Source organism: Enoplosus armatus, chromosome 7 (assembly GCF_043641665.1).
Source record: "Enoplosus armatus isolate fEnoArm2 chromosome 7, fEnoArm2.hap1, whole genome shotgun sequence".
NCBI lineage: Eukaryota > Metazoa > Chordata > Actinopteri > Centrarchiformes > Enoplosidae > Enoplosus > Enoplosus armatus.
In genome coordinates, this window is record NC_092186.1 from 20,476,940 (window position 1) to 20,494,397 (window position 17,458).

The 17,458-nt window shown below is 40.1% G+C and overlaps 1 protein-coding gene across 2 annotated transcripts in view; it reads right to left on the reverse strand.

The window, feature by feature from the left end:
* The window catches only part of csnk1g2b (casein kinase 1, gamma 2b), a 33,956-nt gene that overhangs the window by 7,546 nt on the left and 8,952 nt on the right, over window positions 1-17,458 (reverse strand). For both annotated transcript variants that reach the window (XM_070909512.1, XM_070909511.1), the window contains exons 3-6: window positions 9,955-10,024; window positions 1,225-1,373; window positions 848-1,082; window positions 91-176 (exon numbers count right to left, since the gene is read on the reverse strand). In XM_070909512.1, the coding sequence (XP_070765613.1) occupies window positions 91-176; window positions 848-1,082; window positions 1,225-1,373; window positions 9,955-10,024 (540 nt within the window). The remainder of the gene's footprint in view (window positions 1-90; window positions 177-847; window positions 1,083-1,224; window positions 1,374-9,954; window positions 10,025-17,458) is intronic.

Here is a 17,458-nt window from a genome sequence, read left to right on the forward strand (position 1 = left end):
CCAGTGTGACAGAATGGAGTTTGATAATAATATAATAAAAACAAAAATTAGTGTGTGCCAATATTTGGTTGATGTCAAATCATGCACTACCTTTAGGCCCTGCCAGGGGAGGCTACCTCGGAGGAAGTACATGAACATGTGACCCAGCGCCTCCAAATCATCCCTTCTGCTTTGCTCTGGAATAGAGAGAACAAGACAAAAATTAGGTTAGCTGTGAGAAACAAATTCATTTCATAACCAGCTGGCAAGGTTAACAGGCAACTGGGCGGTAGGAAATACAGCACGACAGCACAATTATCCAGGAGTCATAATTAACCATGTACAGAATAAAAGGCCATGATTAAGCCATGGGGTGGAGGGGGTGTCCTGTGCCATGGAGAGCCAACAGTCTGCAGGTTTTCATTCCAGCAAAACACTCCACCCAGTGATTAGCACTCTGACAAGCAGACGGGAAGAACTAATCAGTGAAATCACCTCCTGAGGTGATTGGTTGGACTTAAAATGTGCAGACTGTTGACTGTGCATGGCACATGGTTGGCCACCCCTGCCATAGAGGAAAAACAGCAGAGTGAATTAAGAGGAGAGGCTTCACAGAGAAATCTTAACAATTTATACGAGCTTAAACTGACACTGCTGATCTCAAGAGACACCTTAGGTACAGTAACTTTCAATGGTTAAACAAATAACTGTGTGTAAAATCAGCTTAAGAGGTATTTGTTTAAAATGCTGGGTGCATACTGATGTTGTATTTGTACATGATACTGTTAGGACATCTCCATTAAACTTAATATAAATGCGAATCTAAAGGGCAAATCAAACCACAGCCCTGTTCCTGAGACTTTCTTACCTTTTCCCAAGTGTGTGTTAATGCTCATGTAGCGTGCCGTCCCAGTCAGACTCTTGTGCTCCCGGTAGGGGATGTGTTTTTTGGTCTCGGGGTCTATGTACTCTTTGGCCAGACCAAAGTCAATGATGTGGATGGTGTGCTGCCTCTTGCTTCCTGGTCGCCCAACCAGGAAGTTTTCTGGCTTCACGTCTCTGTATATCAGACTCTTGGTGTGGACATACTCCATCCGTGTTATCTAGAAGCGCAGTAAAAGGATCAAGATTAGTATTTGAAATTTTAAATCACTCAACCACCCATCCATATTTCACAATATTTTCTGTAAAGCTAGCTTATCTAAATATAAATATCGCCTGCTGCTCTCCTCTCCCAGGCCTTACCAGCTGTATGGCTATCATGAGGACGGTCTTGAGGGAGAAGGTGCGGTCGCAGAGGTCAAACAGGTCCTCTAGACTGGGTCCGAGCAGCTCTAGCACCATGGCGTTGTATTTCCCGCAAGGACCAAAGTAGTACACCTGAGGGATTCCCTCTGTGAACAGACACACAGAAATAAAGTTAGTGGACTGTAGTAAAATATTGCCTTGTCAATTAAATGATCACAATACAATGGTTGATAACACTTTCTCTTTAATGGGTACTTTTATTCCACTTGCCTGACAATGAGTTGGGGTTACTTGATATGCAGAAAAGGGTGCAGGTTTATTAAACTGCATTACATTAAATATTTGTGATATATTCTGTACTTAAAAAACTGTTTTACTCTTATCTTGACATGGAAACATGAATAAGCTATTGAGAATATTAACACTTTGTATGGAATGAGGTCAGTGCACTGTTTCTCAACTTTTTGTTGCCCAAGTTCCTTTTTCTTCTGGGTCATCTTTGGGTCATAAAAACCAAAAGTTATGCAAAACATTATTTTACCGGTATCACCATTTAGTAAATGATTTAAAACCTCAATACTAGTGTAATAACTGAATTGAACTGAATAATCACCCTGGTTTGTTGATAAGAAAGTATGGGAGGAGACTCTTCACTGACAAACTAGAAACGGGCGTGGCTTACAGCTTCTTCCCCTCTCATGTACGATTGAAGGGAAAGGTGTCTAAAAGAAACACCAGTGACTGTAAATAGCCTTTGCTACTGGAAACCACCACACCCATTTTGTGGTAACGTGTATGACTTTTGAAGAATGTGGATGGATCAACCCGGCAGCATGTACTATCTTTATGTATATTGGTGGGAAAACTGGGGTGGGGCAAAACACAACAGTGTATCCTTCTGATGGAACAATAAGGCACATAACTAAGAGTAACGGTAAAGTATTTCTAATTTTGAAAAAAAAATCCTACATATCTTAAAATCATCAGGGCAATTTCCAATTTCTTAATAATCTGGTACCACATTTTCTACTTAAAACCACAAAAAAGAAGCATTCTCACACTGACCTAAAGCTGCTCTTTCCTAAAGTCTGCTGGCTACAGACTGAACAGCTTTGTCACAACGAAATTAACTGCTGAGGCCTGTGAGGAATCTGCATCATATTTCACAAACACTCTTGAATGACATGCAACAGCTCGCTGGAAAAAAAGATAAGTAATGCTACGTAGACACAAAAACCAGACTCATTTATCTGGCATTTTTGCCAGCCCACCCCCATTGAAATTTCAGTCATTTTATAACTCATTTTTGCCTGAGCATCCATTGAGTTCTGATCAACTGTCAGAAAAGTTGTAGCCTACCACTTCAACCCGAGCCTAACCCACGATCTAAACCACCAGTCTCCAGGTCTACCAGATTAGTCCTTGTCGTGTTGGTTCTATCACCAGTCAGCCATCCTGGGAACTTTGAACCATGCTGTGGTGCCAAAGGCCTAGTGTCTACTTACTCTACAGCTCCCTGAAAGCTCACTAACCATGGGACACCACATCAGTGCTGCTACAACAGCAGGCGTAACAGCACTGAGAGAGAAAGTCAGTGACACAGACAGATAAAGAGAGTCGGTGAGATTAAGACACATTAAAAAACAGGACAGAAATTGAGAGAATGGGCAAGCACATTTGTACTGTTCTTGTGTGTAATAAAAAAATAAATGTGTGATAGAGATAGTTGAGAATGGGCACAGCACTGTGTGCACAAGTAATCCGTTTCTATGTGCATGTGTATGTCAGCTGCCTGGGGCAGAGAGTTTACAGTCGGATTTACCTGATCACCCCTCAACATCAGACTAACAGGGCAACAAAACACACCGCGCATGCATGGATGTAAACTGACACACATACTCTCATGCATGCACGCTTGTACGTACGCACACACAAACACACGCACACACACATACACCTGTCTGCCCTTTAGTCTCTAGGATTTTCCTGGTAATGATGCCCATGACAGATGAGGCAGTGACAAGAGATCACTGTGAGGCTGACTCATCAAAGCTTGGCCCAAATCTAGAGGGCATTCAAAGCACACTCATCACAAGAGGAAAGCACACAGTGTTTTATAATCTTGTGTTGGTGGATGTGAGCAAAGACTGCTCTAGAAATGGTTGGTGGAAAAATCCCAGAGCACTTTTTTGGTGAGATATGTATTGTTATGGCTGACACTAACTCAACCATAACAAAAAAAACAAACTTGTTGGAAACGGCAAAATTCGATAAAAAGCAAAGAAGTTTTTATGCTCACTTGAGATGCTTTTTGTTGATAAAGACTTGATGCACTAAATGGGATATGGAAACACCCTTGCCGAATAAGTTCTGATGTGGCGAACATTTAACTCACATGACTGATCAGCTGTTTCCGCTGAACTATTCCACAGTAATTTGTCTTTGTCTCCGGACAGCACAAAACATGGCCAATACTAGCTGACATGAAAGAACAATTAAAACTTGCCCAATAGAAACAAATTTTCTCCCTTAGATGGGTTAGATCGCCAAGGCAACTTGTTTTGTTTCTGGTTTGTAACCTCTACTTCTTCTGTTTACTGGCGGATAACAGCCATATGTAAAACGTAGCCTATACCACCAACTTCTTATGAAACTACGCTTTGCAACGAGCCTAGTTTATTTGCTCCAAACCAGTTGATACGTGCCTAATTCGCATTTCTTTTTTGCAACGTTTCAAAGCTTTGCTTAAAATTGAATGGAAACACGGCTATTTTCTCTGCCACAGGAAACAGTGAGCATGACTGCATCTTGCAACAATTTTGTTCTCTTCAAAAGCTAAAAGCCAAGAAACCATTTCAACAGTTCAATGACACAATAAGAAAACTGAACTATGAACTATTATATAAAGTCATCTCAAAAAATACATCCAACTGTGTTCAGCATTATGGGATATGCTCTGGCTTTCACTACAAGCAAATGTCAGTGGTGGTCTGACCCCCGCTGTCTTGACAATTTGAGACAATCCAACCTATTGTTATCTGCAGGCAGGCCTTCCCAGGCAACACAGTAAGAGGGAAGGCTGCATCACAGCAGCTGAAGACAATGTTGCCCTACAATGAAATGTCAGAGTTAAGGGCCAAAGAGGAGAGGGCTGGAGAAGAGAAGAGATGGCCAGAGAGGGTAATGCATATTAAAGATTGAGATTATGTAGTGGAGTGCACTGAGAGAGGAAGAGGAGGAGGAGGAGGAGGAGGAGAAGAAAAGAAGTGACTTCCATTAGACTCAGTGCTCTGGAGATGTTCTCACAAGGATGAAATGTGATCACCTCATGGGCTTGCACACAGACGGAGCCTGGAGCTACAAATGCAGCATAGCTCATAAGCACAACAATCCCAGACGCCATAGGGCTGAACACTAGTGGAGGGAAAATAAAAAATTAATACTTGTGTTTTGTTTTGGGTTAATAATTAATTCTACCAGATATTTGCAGCTTTTTACCTCTGTAGATCTCAATGATTTGGCTGAATTTTACAACATCTAGGGCAGTTGTTCCATTTCTCTGACTCAACACAGCACTCTTAATTTATTGCACCCAAAACCAGTAATAAGTGGGACAAATTAAGTTATTCATCGGACTTGACAGTTTGTCTTTAAGCTTAGTCACAGGAAAGTTGTCCTTCTTTATCAAGCAGTGCAATGGTTTATATGATGTTCCACACCTAATTTGCTTTCTTACATTGCATTCTTTTGACTTATGACCACTGGACATACATACATAGAGTCATAGAAGCAGAAATGATTCATCATTAAGCCCTACTTAAAATGTATACAAGCCATCATTTTAAAAAGTATTACTATAAAATAATAATAATAATAATAATAATAATGTATCACAGTAAAATTGATCAATTTCAAAAAATGTATTATCGTGCCATTGTGAAGTGTTACAGCATGCTACTTTTATAAATCAAGGCAAAATATTTAATTAACTAAACTAGTAAATATTATAATAATATTTTTATGAATTGCTTCTTGATATTTTACTATGGTGCATCTATCTCTATGGTGTATCTATCTCTATGGTGTAGCCTCTGATGACACCTCAGTTTTGTTTGTTAAAATCATTTTATCAATCTGACCTAGGATAATCCTACAACAGCAATAAACACGAACAGATTTTTCTCCGTAGAATTATCCACATGGCATGGATAAGAGTCCATGATTTGAATGAAATAATATGATCAACATAGACCCTGTGTCACAGACACGGCATATCATGCCATCAAAAGCCTTGATGGGGCTCATGAATATTCACAGGCATGCTGATACCCATCACTGAATAATATACAAGTGGAAACCTCCTTATATATGACACTGATTACACTAACACCCATGCACATGAGTTAAGTCAGCCAGTTAAATACAGTTAAATGACAGTTGGTCAATAAAAACTGCATGAAGTCTGAAAGTCATTCCCCTGACAATAGTAGTAAAGTTACTGAAGATGAAGCCACAAACTCTTAGGTTGACTAGTGCAAGACTTGTGTCACTATAACCAGCACATTTTAACAACTATATGCCAATTAGTAGTACTGCTATTACTTCCCAGAGCAACTGCGATGTCAGATCTATTGTCAGTTGCTGGGAGGCAGGATTCCCAACAGCTGGGATCTGTTCAGGACAGAAGAGAATTAACAGTGTGCAGATAAGCTCCTCCTGGGCGTTAGGCGCTGAGAAGTCCACGCTGTGACATATTTGAGGCTCTTGGGTTGTGTAGGACTAACAGGGTCACATGTGCCCATTTAGCCAAGTTGACAACATAAGTAGATTTAAGATCTATCGCCTTGACTCCTCCCATGCTAGACAGTCAAGTGAGCCTTCCTGTCATATCATCATGGAGTAGCCAGTCATCAGCTGGAGACAGGACCACTCTGCTCAACTGTGTGGTGATATTGTAGCTACATTTTTAGATGATAGTTAATCTACTAGTGTCTCCGTCTCTGGCTCAGCAGACGGATAATGTCTAACCTTAACACAGGATAAATATATTACGAATCAGCATTTAGCCAAATCCATTGTCAACTGATTTTTGTTTCTTGACAATTTAAGTGCTTTATCTTGGCAACTAAATATTCTGACTCTGGTACAAACTATCATGTGAGCAGTGAAAGACTGACACATTGTGGGAGGGAATTTAACATCATCATCATTAATTGTGTCCTTGATTTCCACACACTCATGCCAGTCACACTTTGGCAACAACATGTGACACGTCACACCACCTGTTGAATCTGTTTGTGTTGCATCAATTTTTTGATAATGTCAAAAAGCAGAAAGATCTCACCAGCTGTTCTAGCCAAAATAAATGGGCCTCATCGCAGATCAAGTAAACGCAGTATATCTATGTGTGTTTCCATTTTTGAGAGATAAAAATATCATATGATAGACGGCGTAGGTCAAAGTGAAACCACTAGTACGGTATGAGAATAATGATGCGATACACGGCGTAATAGAGATAACAGAGATGGTGTGTATATACCTGTAAAAATGTCACAGGAGTAACATAGGGATTTACACATCATAATCACGTTATTCTGAATATAATATTTTTACCATGTGCAATGTGCCTACCCAGAAGACCAACAGTGATGATGTGTTTAATGCACCAGAGGAAACAACCAAAAGGCAGAGAGAGACAAGCCTGGACTAAAGGAATCCTCTGCTATATTCAGGGGCAATGACACAGGAGATGACAATTACAGTTACTGTTCAATTTATGTATGTGTGGACATGCATTGTGTAAGACATAAAGAAGAATAGGCCACACCCTGTTAGCAATGCATGCTAGAGAGTTCCCCTGAAATCTGCAGGCAACACACAGTTAATCAGGGAGGCAGAGGATCCTGTGGCTAGGGAAGCAATCCAAGTAGACACACCATAAAGGCCCAAATGCTTGTAGAGGGCCATCTATAAATAGTCAAGGACTGCCCTAATGCCCCACCTCCTTATCAACAGTGGAGGGCTTTTGCTCTGGCACAAGGAGCAAGGAAACTGGCACGTGTCACTAAATTAGACCACGACACACACACACTTGTCAGATGGGGGAGGATCACCGCAACAAGAGGACCGGGGCACTTGCAATAATCTTAGAATGACAAACACACATATACATTCAAGCATACTTATACAAATACAGTATATAACATGAGTTTTTAAATCAATATTGTTATACAGAGATCTCTATTAGGGTTGGGCGACGTGACATGGTATGGTATATGCCATGCGACAGCAGAAATGTGTCCACGGTAGGGATTTGGCAATACCGTTTCCAGCTATCCCTTAGTGTCTCTGCTATATATTCAGGGCAGGCTATGTAGCAAATCAGTGCTTCCTCGCAAGGTAACGTGTTTTGGGCAGCAGGACTGCTTACCATATTCTCACATGACGTGAGAGCAACAGTTGGTGGCGGTAATGCACCTCTAAGCTGATTTGTCAACCACCACAGAAGAAAGTGTCAAGAAAACATGGAGGTGGAGAGTGAAATTGTAAATACAGAGCATGAAGTGCGGTATGGTTATTTTAAACCATTTCTTAATTTCATTTACAGAACAATTACCGTATTGTAACATATACCATTACCGTGATATAAAATTACATATACCATGATAGAAGATTTTGGCCATATGACGATCCAAAAACAGGTCTCTTACACAGACCTTAAAGAGGAATTACACACTAAATTATTCTTTGCACTGTACAAACCAACACAAAGATTCTTGCTGGCATATAATGATATGATGTTAACAAAATTCCTACTGTGTGTAAAAACTGCTTTTTCTACTAAAATTTAACATGTATGTATTTGCTTGAGTTTGAAAGTTTGCCCAATTCTCTGGCCCTTCAGTCTCCCTCGTCTCCCCTGACCCTCCACATCAAACACTAAGTAGCCACAAGGCCACACCTCCTACCGTCTTTGCTCCCTCACTTCTCTGTTAGGGAGCAAGTGTTCTAGCAGAATTTGAGGGTTTAGTTACCCTTTAATAGACTAAGTAAGGCTACGTTAGGATAAATTATGTGATAAAATGTCAATTGGGACATGGTACCTACATTTACGCAATTATAAAAAGGACTTGGTCTGGGAGAAGGGACAAAAAAGAACAGATGGGACATGCAGGTGTGGGTGGTTGCAGTGCATAAAGCAGCAGGAGTTGCTTTGTACCTTTTGCTCTTGTCAGTTTGACTAAGTAGTGGTGACATGTTTGCGTACGGTTTCTGAATTAAAAACTGAGCAGACTGAGAGTTGTGAGCCAGCCAAATCAACACATGCATCTACACAAATGTACACAAACATGACAGATTAGCCTTTCAAAAAAAAAAGCTCGCCAGCCAGGCAGTGCTGTGAAACAAATCAAGTCCTGGTACCTCCCAACCATCTGACTGCCTTCTCTCTCACCCTCTGTAACTAGATGACCAGCCAGAACAGATCAAAGAGCTGCTGCCCTGGAGCCACAGCTATGGATCATAGCATATTAACATGTTCTAGGCAGTGCTGTAGGAGAGGAAAGACTCTGTGTACTGTAGAGTTGGGATTAGAAGAGGCTTTCATTGCATCCATTGGCTCCCACAGATGTGGAAAGATAAACAAACACAAACTGTGAAATTTAGCCTCAAGTAGAAAGTAAGCCGTTGGAGTTGCGTTTATGTGTACGTTTCCTTGATGTTACATGACCACACTAATGCAGAAACATTTGAAAATACTTCCTTTCCTCTCAATTTTTGCCTGCCATTCACACTACCCTGGCAATTTTCTCATACAAAAATTGTTTTTCCCTGAATAATGTAAATCTGAAAGCAGAGCTCACATTGCAGTGCAGAGAGGAAAACTAAGCTTTTCCTAAATGAACACAATGTTTGCTAATTGGATGACTACAGAGGAAGGTAAGTCATATTCGTACTAATTCAACATGGAAACCTGAACAACAGCTGCACAACTAAATTGCAGACCTGGCATATATGCAGAAGGTTAAACTTAGCATTCACTCAAGTCCATTTTTCCAAAATAAGAGACAGAATAGTAGGACATGATCACATTTGTTGCAATACAGTATATAATCCTTGATGTAAACAAACTGTCTCACACAAGCTTAATACCAGTGGCATGGCATAAAAAAAAATCCACTCAACCAAGTAAAATCAACATATTTAGTCAACTCCATATTAGAGTGTCAACATTTTTAGGGATTAAATCTTTGTCCTTCTCTGTCTCTCTCCCATTTGTGAACTTGCTCTCATAAAAAGGCATCCATTTCCATGCTGCCATTATTCCTGATTACCAACTCCGGTACTCTCGCAAGTGAACCTGTCACACACATGATACCAGACGAGACTACTGCAACCTGTCTTCTGTAAACTCTGCATTAGACTTAACATCAGCAAATTTAACCAAATAAAAACTACATTAAAATCATTGTGATAATAATTATTTCGCCTTCTTTAATATGTCAAACACAAAAGCAACCTAAAAACATGTGAGTGGAAGTCATTTTCAAATGTAAACAGTGTTATCACGTTTCCACCTTAGGGCGCACATGATTGTCTGTGTGTCTGTTTCTGAGTTTTCTCTTCCTGTGCAGCACAATCTAGTGTGAGAAGGCCATTTCACATTTAACTCATCATTATGGCACTGCCTATCAGAAACTAACAATCTACAGACTGCATCTCTCTTACCTGAATTTCCCAACTGTTTGTAAAATCTATATTCCAAATGGAGCTGTGGCGCCCTGGACTTTATGGGTTCCTGAAAGAGAAGAGAGAAAAATAAAGTGAAAAAAAAGTAAAATATGTCATAGCTCACAAATCAGAAAAAGCAAACTGTCAATATCTACCATGACATGTTGGTTGTTTGGCTCAGTTATCCCTGCGGGGGAAAATTATTCTCAATGGAGAAAACTGTGTAGCACATTTGACATCAAAGTCATTTTGAAACATCAATACGTCCATGGCTTTCATTACAATGAAGGGAAATTATAAAGTAACTACAACACCACAAAAGCAAAAATGACTGTTAAGAGCTTTACCCCAAGGGAAGAAAGTAGTTTGTGAGTGACAACTTTGCATATACATCAACATGATGACCTCAGCCTGCAATTAACTTAAATACCTATAGAGCAATGTTGTCCTTATTTTAATGCCTAGTAGAACTTAAATTAAGTCTCAGGTCAGACTTGTGGGATATGAGAGGATAAAGAGCAGTTCCAGCTGGTTAACAGCAGGCTTTTGTGATGACATGGCTGATAATCAACCCACTAGGACATATTGTTCATTATATCGCTAGCTCCAGCTTTACAACCTAAAATGTAATCTGATTAACCCCACTCTCATGATGACAAGGGCATTATAGACAAACGTGAGGAGGACAGAACAAACACACACCCAACTTAATGCCTTTCCTTAATCTTCAATAGCTGTACCACAGCCTATGCTAAAGCCCTTGACTACAATAGCAGTAAGCAGTCCCCTTTTCACACACTGCCAACCATCCAAAGATGTACATTATCCTGTTTGTCAAATGGATAAAATAAGCTCTGATATTCCTAAATTTAAGAAACAGGCAAACATAAGATTTACCTCTATCTATAAAACAGTGGGACAATTAGTTATGAATGAAGAGTGAAGCTTGGCTATTTATTTAGCCTTGCAACTTCTCAAGAGGTGCTTGAAGTGAGATTTAATCTTAAAAGTTGTTTCCCATGTGCATCTAATTCCAAAGCACTTCTATTTTAAATTATATAAACTGAAAGCCGAAAGCTGTTAAGCTCCCACATTCACTCCATTAGGCCTTTATCAAATCAGGAGCATTTTCTCTTCTGGTGCCCTGTTAGCACGTAGGAGTGCTCACATAAAGTATGAGCCGTGTTCAACACAATGAGGGACTTTTCATCCTTTTATGATGACCGTTCTCAGTCCTATGGGATGTGTTCTGTGGTTTCACTTCAAGGTTCAATCAAAAGATGGTTTAACAGAGATGGTTAAAAAAAAGAAAAGAGGGGGCTAGCAAGAGACATTAACTTATCATATTTTTTTAATTCTTGCAAAATCTAAACCCTCCGAGTGGTAGGCCCCTACTGAGAGGCCACTTGGGGAAGTGTTAACAGTATCAGCAAGGTTCAGTTATATTACATAAAAGTTGATTCAATTAAGTTTAACTAGATAACAACATTTTCAGCACTTTTTGTCAAGTATCCCTTGAAACACTTTTATAAAAGAGAAACAATGAATGATAAAAGAGAAAAGGTCAGAACAATGGAGTTTAAGGTTATATCTTATGAACAACAACAAACATCTGGCAAATGCTGCAGAAACTATGTAGTTTAACAGTTTAGCTTTGGTTTGCAATCAAAAAGAAGAAACAGCAGCCATATACAGGTGACAAGGTGCGTAAGCTTCTAATAATTTGAGCAAAAACCTCAAACATGTAATAAAGATGACTGTGACTAATACATGTTTTTCTACAATCAATGGGAGAAGAGATGCATTCTCCTGTTCCCATATGATGCCAACATGGAAAATATGGACCATAACATCCCCACAAAACCTATGGTCTATTATCTATGGAAAAAAAAGATTTCAGCATGCTGCTCCAACATCATGCCAACAAGGAAGAGTGCCAGAGAAGTAAGAAGCTACTGTGCATGCCAGGGGTTAGAAACTGAGAGTGGAAGACAGGAGGCAATACAGAGGAGTGGAAGCCTGTAGGAGGAAGACACGTGATTAGTCTGGGAGGCAGAGCGGGGACCTGCTGAAGCGTCATCCACCTCCCACATGAACATGGACAACGAGCACGTCTCGCACAAGTCAGGCCATGCCGGGGAGGACAGGGAAAGAAAATATTAAATATATAAATAATGAGTCAAAACAGATGGCACCAAACCACAGGACCCTTTAAAACAGCTTACAATAGGAAACAGAGGCTTATGGCAGCTTTACGTACTTAAGAGTCATCTCTATTCCCAGCAGATGGGATAAGCTATGGCTGTGTAAATGACCAGGGCCAAGCTGCAAATGTCTGATGTAACATCTTTGTATGTGACGATGATTTTTCACAGCTCCTGCCCGTATCAAATAAGTTGTTATCTGCTCCCTGTGCCGACATGCTCCTCTGACATAGCAAGAGATGCAGCGACAGAAGAAATTTTGTAAAAGGGAATGTATTGTATTCCTCCAAAGCATATATTCTAAAACGTAAGTCAGCCACATCCAACACATCATCCCCTTTGGTATTTATCAAAAAAAAACCTATGTTGCCTGATGGAACATTTGCAGGGACAAATAAAAGCAAAAACTGTTTTCTGATGATTTAACAATTCACCTTTAACTTCATCTTGTTTACAATACTTAACCAGAGTTTGGCTGCAACTAACGATTATTTTCATCATCGATTAATCTGCCAATTATTGTCACCATTAATCGCTTAGTCTAAAAAATATCAAAAAATTGTGAAAAATGCTCATTACAATTTCCCAGAGCCTAAAGAGACACCTTCAGATTGCTTCTTTTGTCCAAGCAAAAGGCCAAAACCCAAAGACTCTTCATTTACTAACATAAACGACACAGAAAAGCAGTAAATCCTCACATTTAAGAAGCTGGAAACAGCAAACGTTTTACATTTTTGCCTGAAAAATGACTGAAATTATTTATCGATTTTCAAAATAGTTGGCAACTAATTTTCTTTCAATCGAATAATCGATTAATTGAGTAGGTGTTGCGGCTCTAAACTGGTGTGGACGTTTTGGTTACCCCTTGTGGGGTCATGCAGAGAGCAGCTTTCTGCCAAGTGTGCTGGCCTGTGTCCAGGGCAGCTGACCCACAGGCCAGAAGAGCCCTTCCCTGTCTGACCTGCTGCTACAGTAACCTCTCCACCTCAGCTGTTCCACGCTGCAGCCGTGTGCGTTTCTGTGTATCTGCGTTCAATGCATCTGAAACCAACCTGCCCTTGTACAGTGGCTCTCTGCATGAGACCAGCGACAAGACAGGTTTTGAATCTAGGAGAATTTGAATTCCAGCTTCACGAGAACCTGTTTTCAAGACGACAATAACGTGCTCCAACAAAAATCATAGCTGCTGTGTTCTGGTGGAGTGAAACAAGCTTATTCGGCTTTGGGACTTAAATGAAACTTCAGGTAGTGCCACCATGACACTAGCCACTAGGGCTGGACCACACAGCTTCTGCATCTGTGCAATAGAGCAAAGCACACTAGTGTTTCCTTTAACCCCGCCTCCCAACCGCTCGGGCTCCCTCACATTCATTATGCCTAGGAAAATAACTCAATGGGCCAGAGTGCATCATGTGACGGACCCAAAAGTTGTAATTACACTATGTCAAAGTGGCTTCAAAGCCCGATGCACTTCTTGGGGGCTTGGTTTGTGCCTGTAAACAGACGTCACTTGCAACAACGTAGGACCAGCCTTCCCAAAACCACAACAGCCAATCAGATACCACCATTTCCACAGCCACCATCATTGGCTGGCTTCTCCCTTCACGACTGCAGGTGTGATGGACAAGACTGGCAAATAAATAGTGGATACTGACTTATATACTAGCTGCTGCTCACAGCTAAAAAGCTTACAGATTTGTCGATATTAGCGCTACCAGCAAATACTGCCCTAGCGGGATCAAATCCTGTAGCTACAACAGCCTGGGGGTGGGTGTGAGATGAAATGTTACATGTCATTTCAAGGATCCCTCTTAAAGTAAAATACTTCAAGCTTGTACAAATATATGATTATGTCATCACGGATTAGGCGGTGGTTTCTGTATTTTAACCTGTGGTAGCCTCCATAGACTTGTGTGGATGGAGCAAGCCATCAGCACCACACAAAGTCCTCTTCCTGGGATTAACCAACTCTGCACATGATGTCATCTGGGCTAAATCTGATCTCTGCTCCAACACAGCTGAGAAAGATCAGAGTTGACCTCAGTGACTGGATGGAGTAGTGACCACCAAATGAAGAGGAAAAAGAAAACTATAAATGAAATAATGAAATGAAATACGAAAATGAATAAAAATATGCCTTCAAAACAAAAACAAACATAGAAATGCTGACCAATGGGAAAAAAGCTTAGGCCAACACAACACCTACAATTTCAAGTCTAGCATATTCTCACATAGATAATTACATCATAATTATTCAACTTGTGACTCAAGAAAGAAATTTATTTTGCAGGAGTTTTCATTTTTGTATTTGGGATGTTGATCATTTTCAACTACAGTCAATGAGAGATAAAATAATTAGTCGATCACCAGAAAGTAAGAGTGCAGTGTTTTTGATAATAGATTAAAACCTTTCAGCAAAAATTGTCAACATTAACTGGTTCCAGCTTTGCAAATGAGAATATTTGGTTTTCCTTCACCATCTATAGAAAACTGAATGCCTTTAGGTTTTGGACTGCTGGTCGGACAAAACAAGCAATTTATGTCAATGTCAACTTGGACTCTGGGAACTTGTGATGGACATTTTTCACTATGTTCTGACATTTTATAGACCAAATGATTATCAACTGATACAGAAAAATGGTGGCAGATTAATCGATAACACAACTCACTGTTAGTTGCAGCCCTACAGTCAAAAGTGTAATAAATTGTTACTTTTTAACATTACCATTGGTAATTTGCAATATCCCAATAGTTTACCATTATTGCTTTCACACATTCAGTTGTGAGGTCTTACTAGACACATGATGCCATGTTGGTAAAATAGAAAGAGAGACTACCCTTTGACCGCATGAACAATATCTTGCATTTTAAAACAGCATGGTACAACAAAACAGACAGTTGGCATCATGTAATGCAAAAAAACAACTGTGTTGTTTATCATCTGGAAAGCCAGTGTGACACAACGGGTGCATATGTATGCCTATGTGTGCCATGTCCGGGGCAACAGACCCAGCATTATGTATAAGGCCCAGAATAGACCCTGACCTTTGCCTGACACCCAGTAAACCATTTCACAATATGCAACTGGCAATGTGACTCATCTCATCTTAGACAGAGCAACTCAAATGTCAACATAGTGCGTCTCTACTAAGCAGCCTTCATAGGGGTATTAATGATGCTAACTGCTAACTGCAAGGCTAAAACAACTGGAGAAGACTGAAGTGTGTTTCCCTGTTCAAGCAGTCTTTATGATCAGAGGTGTCTATGGTTGGGAGGTGGTGTTAAGGAGCGAGTGGAGTCAGAGAGCAACAGCTGGCCGGTGTCCAGCACTTCTCCTGTTTCAGCTCAGATTTAACACACCCAGATGGAGCCATCAGCTGCCTCCCAAAACCCAGTGTGATAATCCGGCACTGCTTGAAATCAACCAGAATTAGACATCAAATCAAGAATTTTGTAGATGATTGGAGTGGGGTAACTGTGGCCTTTGACCTAGGTTCACTTCATATGCCAATTCAGAATTATTGTCATGATTTAGACCAGATGATTCATTTTAATTGTGTTGTAATTTTTCTACTTCGGAGGGGCTGTGGGAGAGGTGTGGTACAGCTAAATGACTAGCATCGGGACAATTAATGGTGTATCAAGTTATCTCATTGTCAACACTAAAGATGGCTTCAATTGCAGTTCGAATACTATGTCTGGTATCATTATCAGGCCTTGGGTACATCTAGACAGCTGCCATGTACTTCTCAAAATGAATAAAACTGAGGTTCTTCAGGGTGTATTTTGTTGTTATATTGATTTAGGAAGTTGAAAAACCCTCTGTCAATGCAACATATCAGCTTTCAATACTGTTCCCCCCATTTGTTTCCATGACAACATAAAAAAAAAAATCTATAGCAGCCAACTTAAATGCGCCAGTGAAATTAGCAGGTTTCAAAACTTCTTTTAAAATTGTCCTGGCTCTTTAAAACCTGCTGAACTCAGCTGCTGCAGTCAGAGGAGGGCAAACACGCCACACAATGTTGCCAGTGATCTACACAGTCATGGGAAGTCCCACTCACATGAACCCAAGAGGCAAGTATCCTTTGTCATTTAATAGAGGAGCGAGGCGTGGTATCAGTACAATGTATTGCATTGTGCACTCCCTCATTTGTTTAACTTTGAGCCTGTACTCAATACAGCTGTTTCTATTGGTCCTGACATGGCTACGAGTAATAACACAGCACAGTCATTAAATAGTAGGACAGAGTTATTTCTGTTGTTCTGGATCTCTACTCCAATGTACAGTGTGAACAGAAAACATTATTTATTGGGTTTGAAATTGAACAATGACTGTGAATTTGCAGCATTAAGGGTGTTCACATTCAAATATAAAGAGCAATGTATCATTTGTAAGCCTTTTTCTTATATATAGTAGCCCAAATTCTGCAGCAGGACGATGATCCTAAACAAACAGCTAAAGGTGGAAGGATCCTGACTGGTTAAGTTGTTTACTGAGTATCAGTTTCACTTGGTGAAGATCAGACTGAAGGCAAAAAGCCCCTGAAAAAAGTAAGAATTAAAGATAGCTTGAGTACAGACCTGAGAGATCATCATCAGAGAAGACACCAAGTGCCTGCTGATATCTCCTGATCACAGACGTCAGAGAGTCATTAACTACATTTCCAACCACATTTTAATTCAAAACATGTTGCTCCCCTAAAATCAGGTTACTGTATGTAATAAGGGCTACACTTCCTACTGTTCTTCTGATGTGGATGTAACACCCTCAAATGAAAGCTGAATTTCAGTGTAGTCATGGGGGGGTTTTCACAGCACAATTTTGACACGTCACAGCAGGAAAAGCACTGGTGTAATTAACACCATTAACGATGGCTTTGTTCCTTTTAAGTGTGTCAGTAAGCCATGTCAGAGAGCCTGCATGCAATCGAACAGGTAAATGGATAGTAACCCTTATTAATATCATTAATTACATCTGTTGTTGTTGACTTCAAATCTTATATGCTAAACTAAAGAGTCAATACAACAAAAGAAATGTGTCACTGTCCTATTCCTTATGGTCTGCACTATATATCTTGTCAAACCCAGGCCATGCAGCAACATATTTTAATTTCTTACATGGTATGAAGCAGCTTTAATTCAAACCTTGCCATTTTGTCTTGGTACGCAATACTCTCAAAAATAGATCTGAGGTCAATTTGGCTTTAGCTCTTTTTAAATGACCATAATCTGATTCTGGTTTGGTTATTTTGGCTCTAGATTACCACTTCAATTATGATGCTATAAAGAAAGTT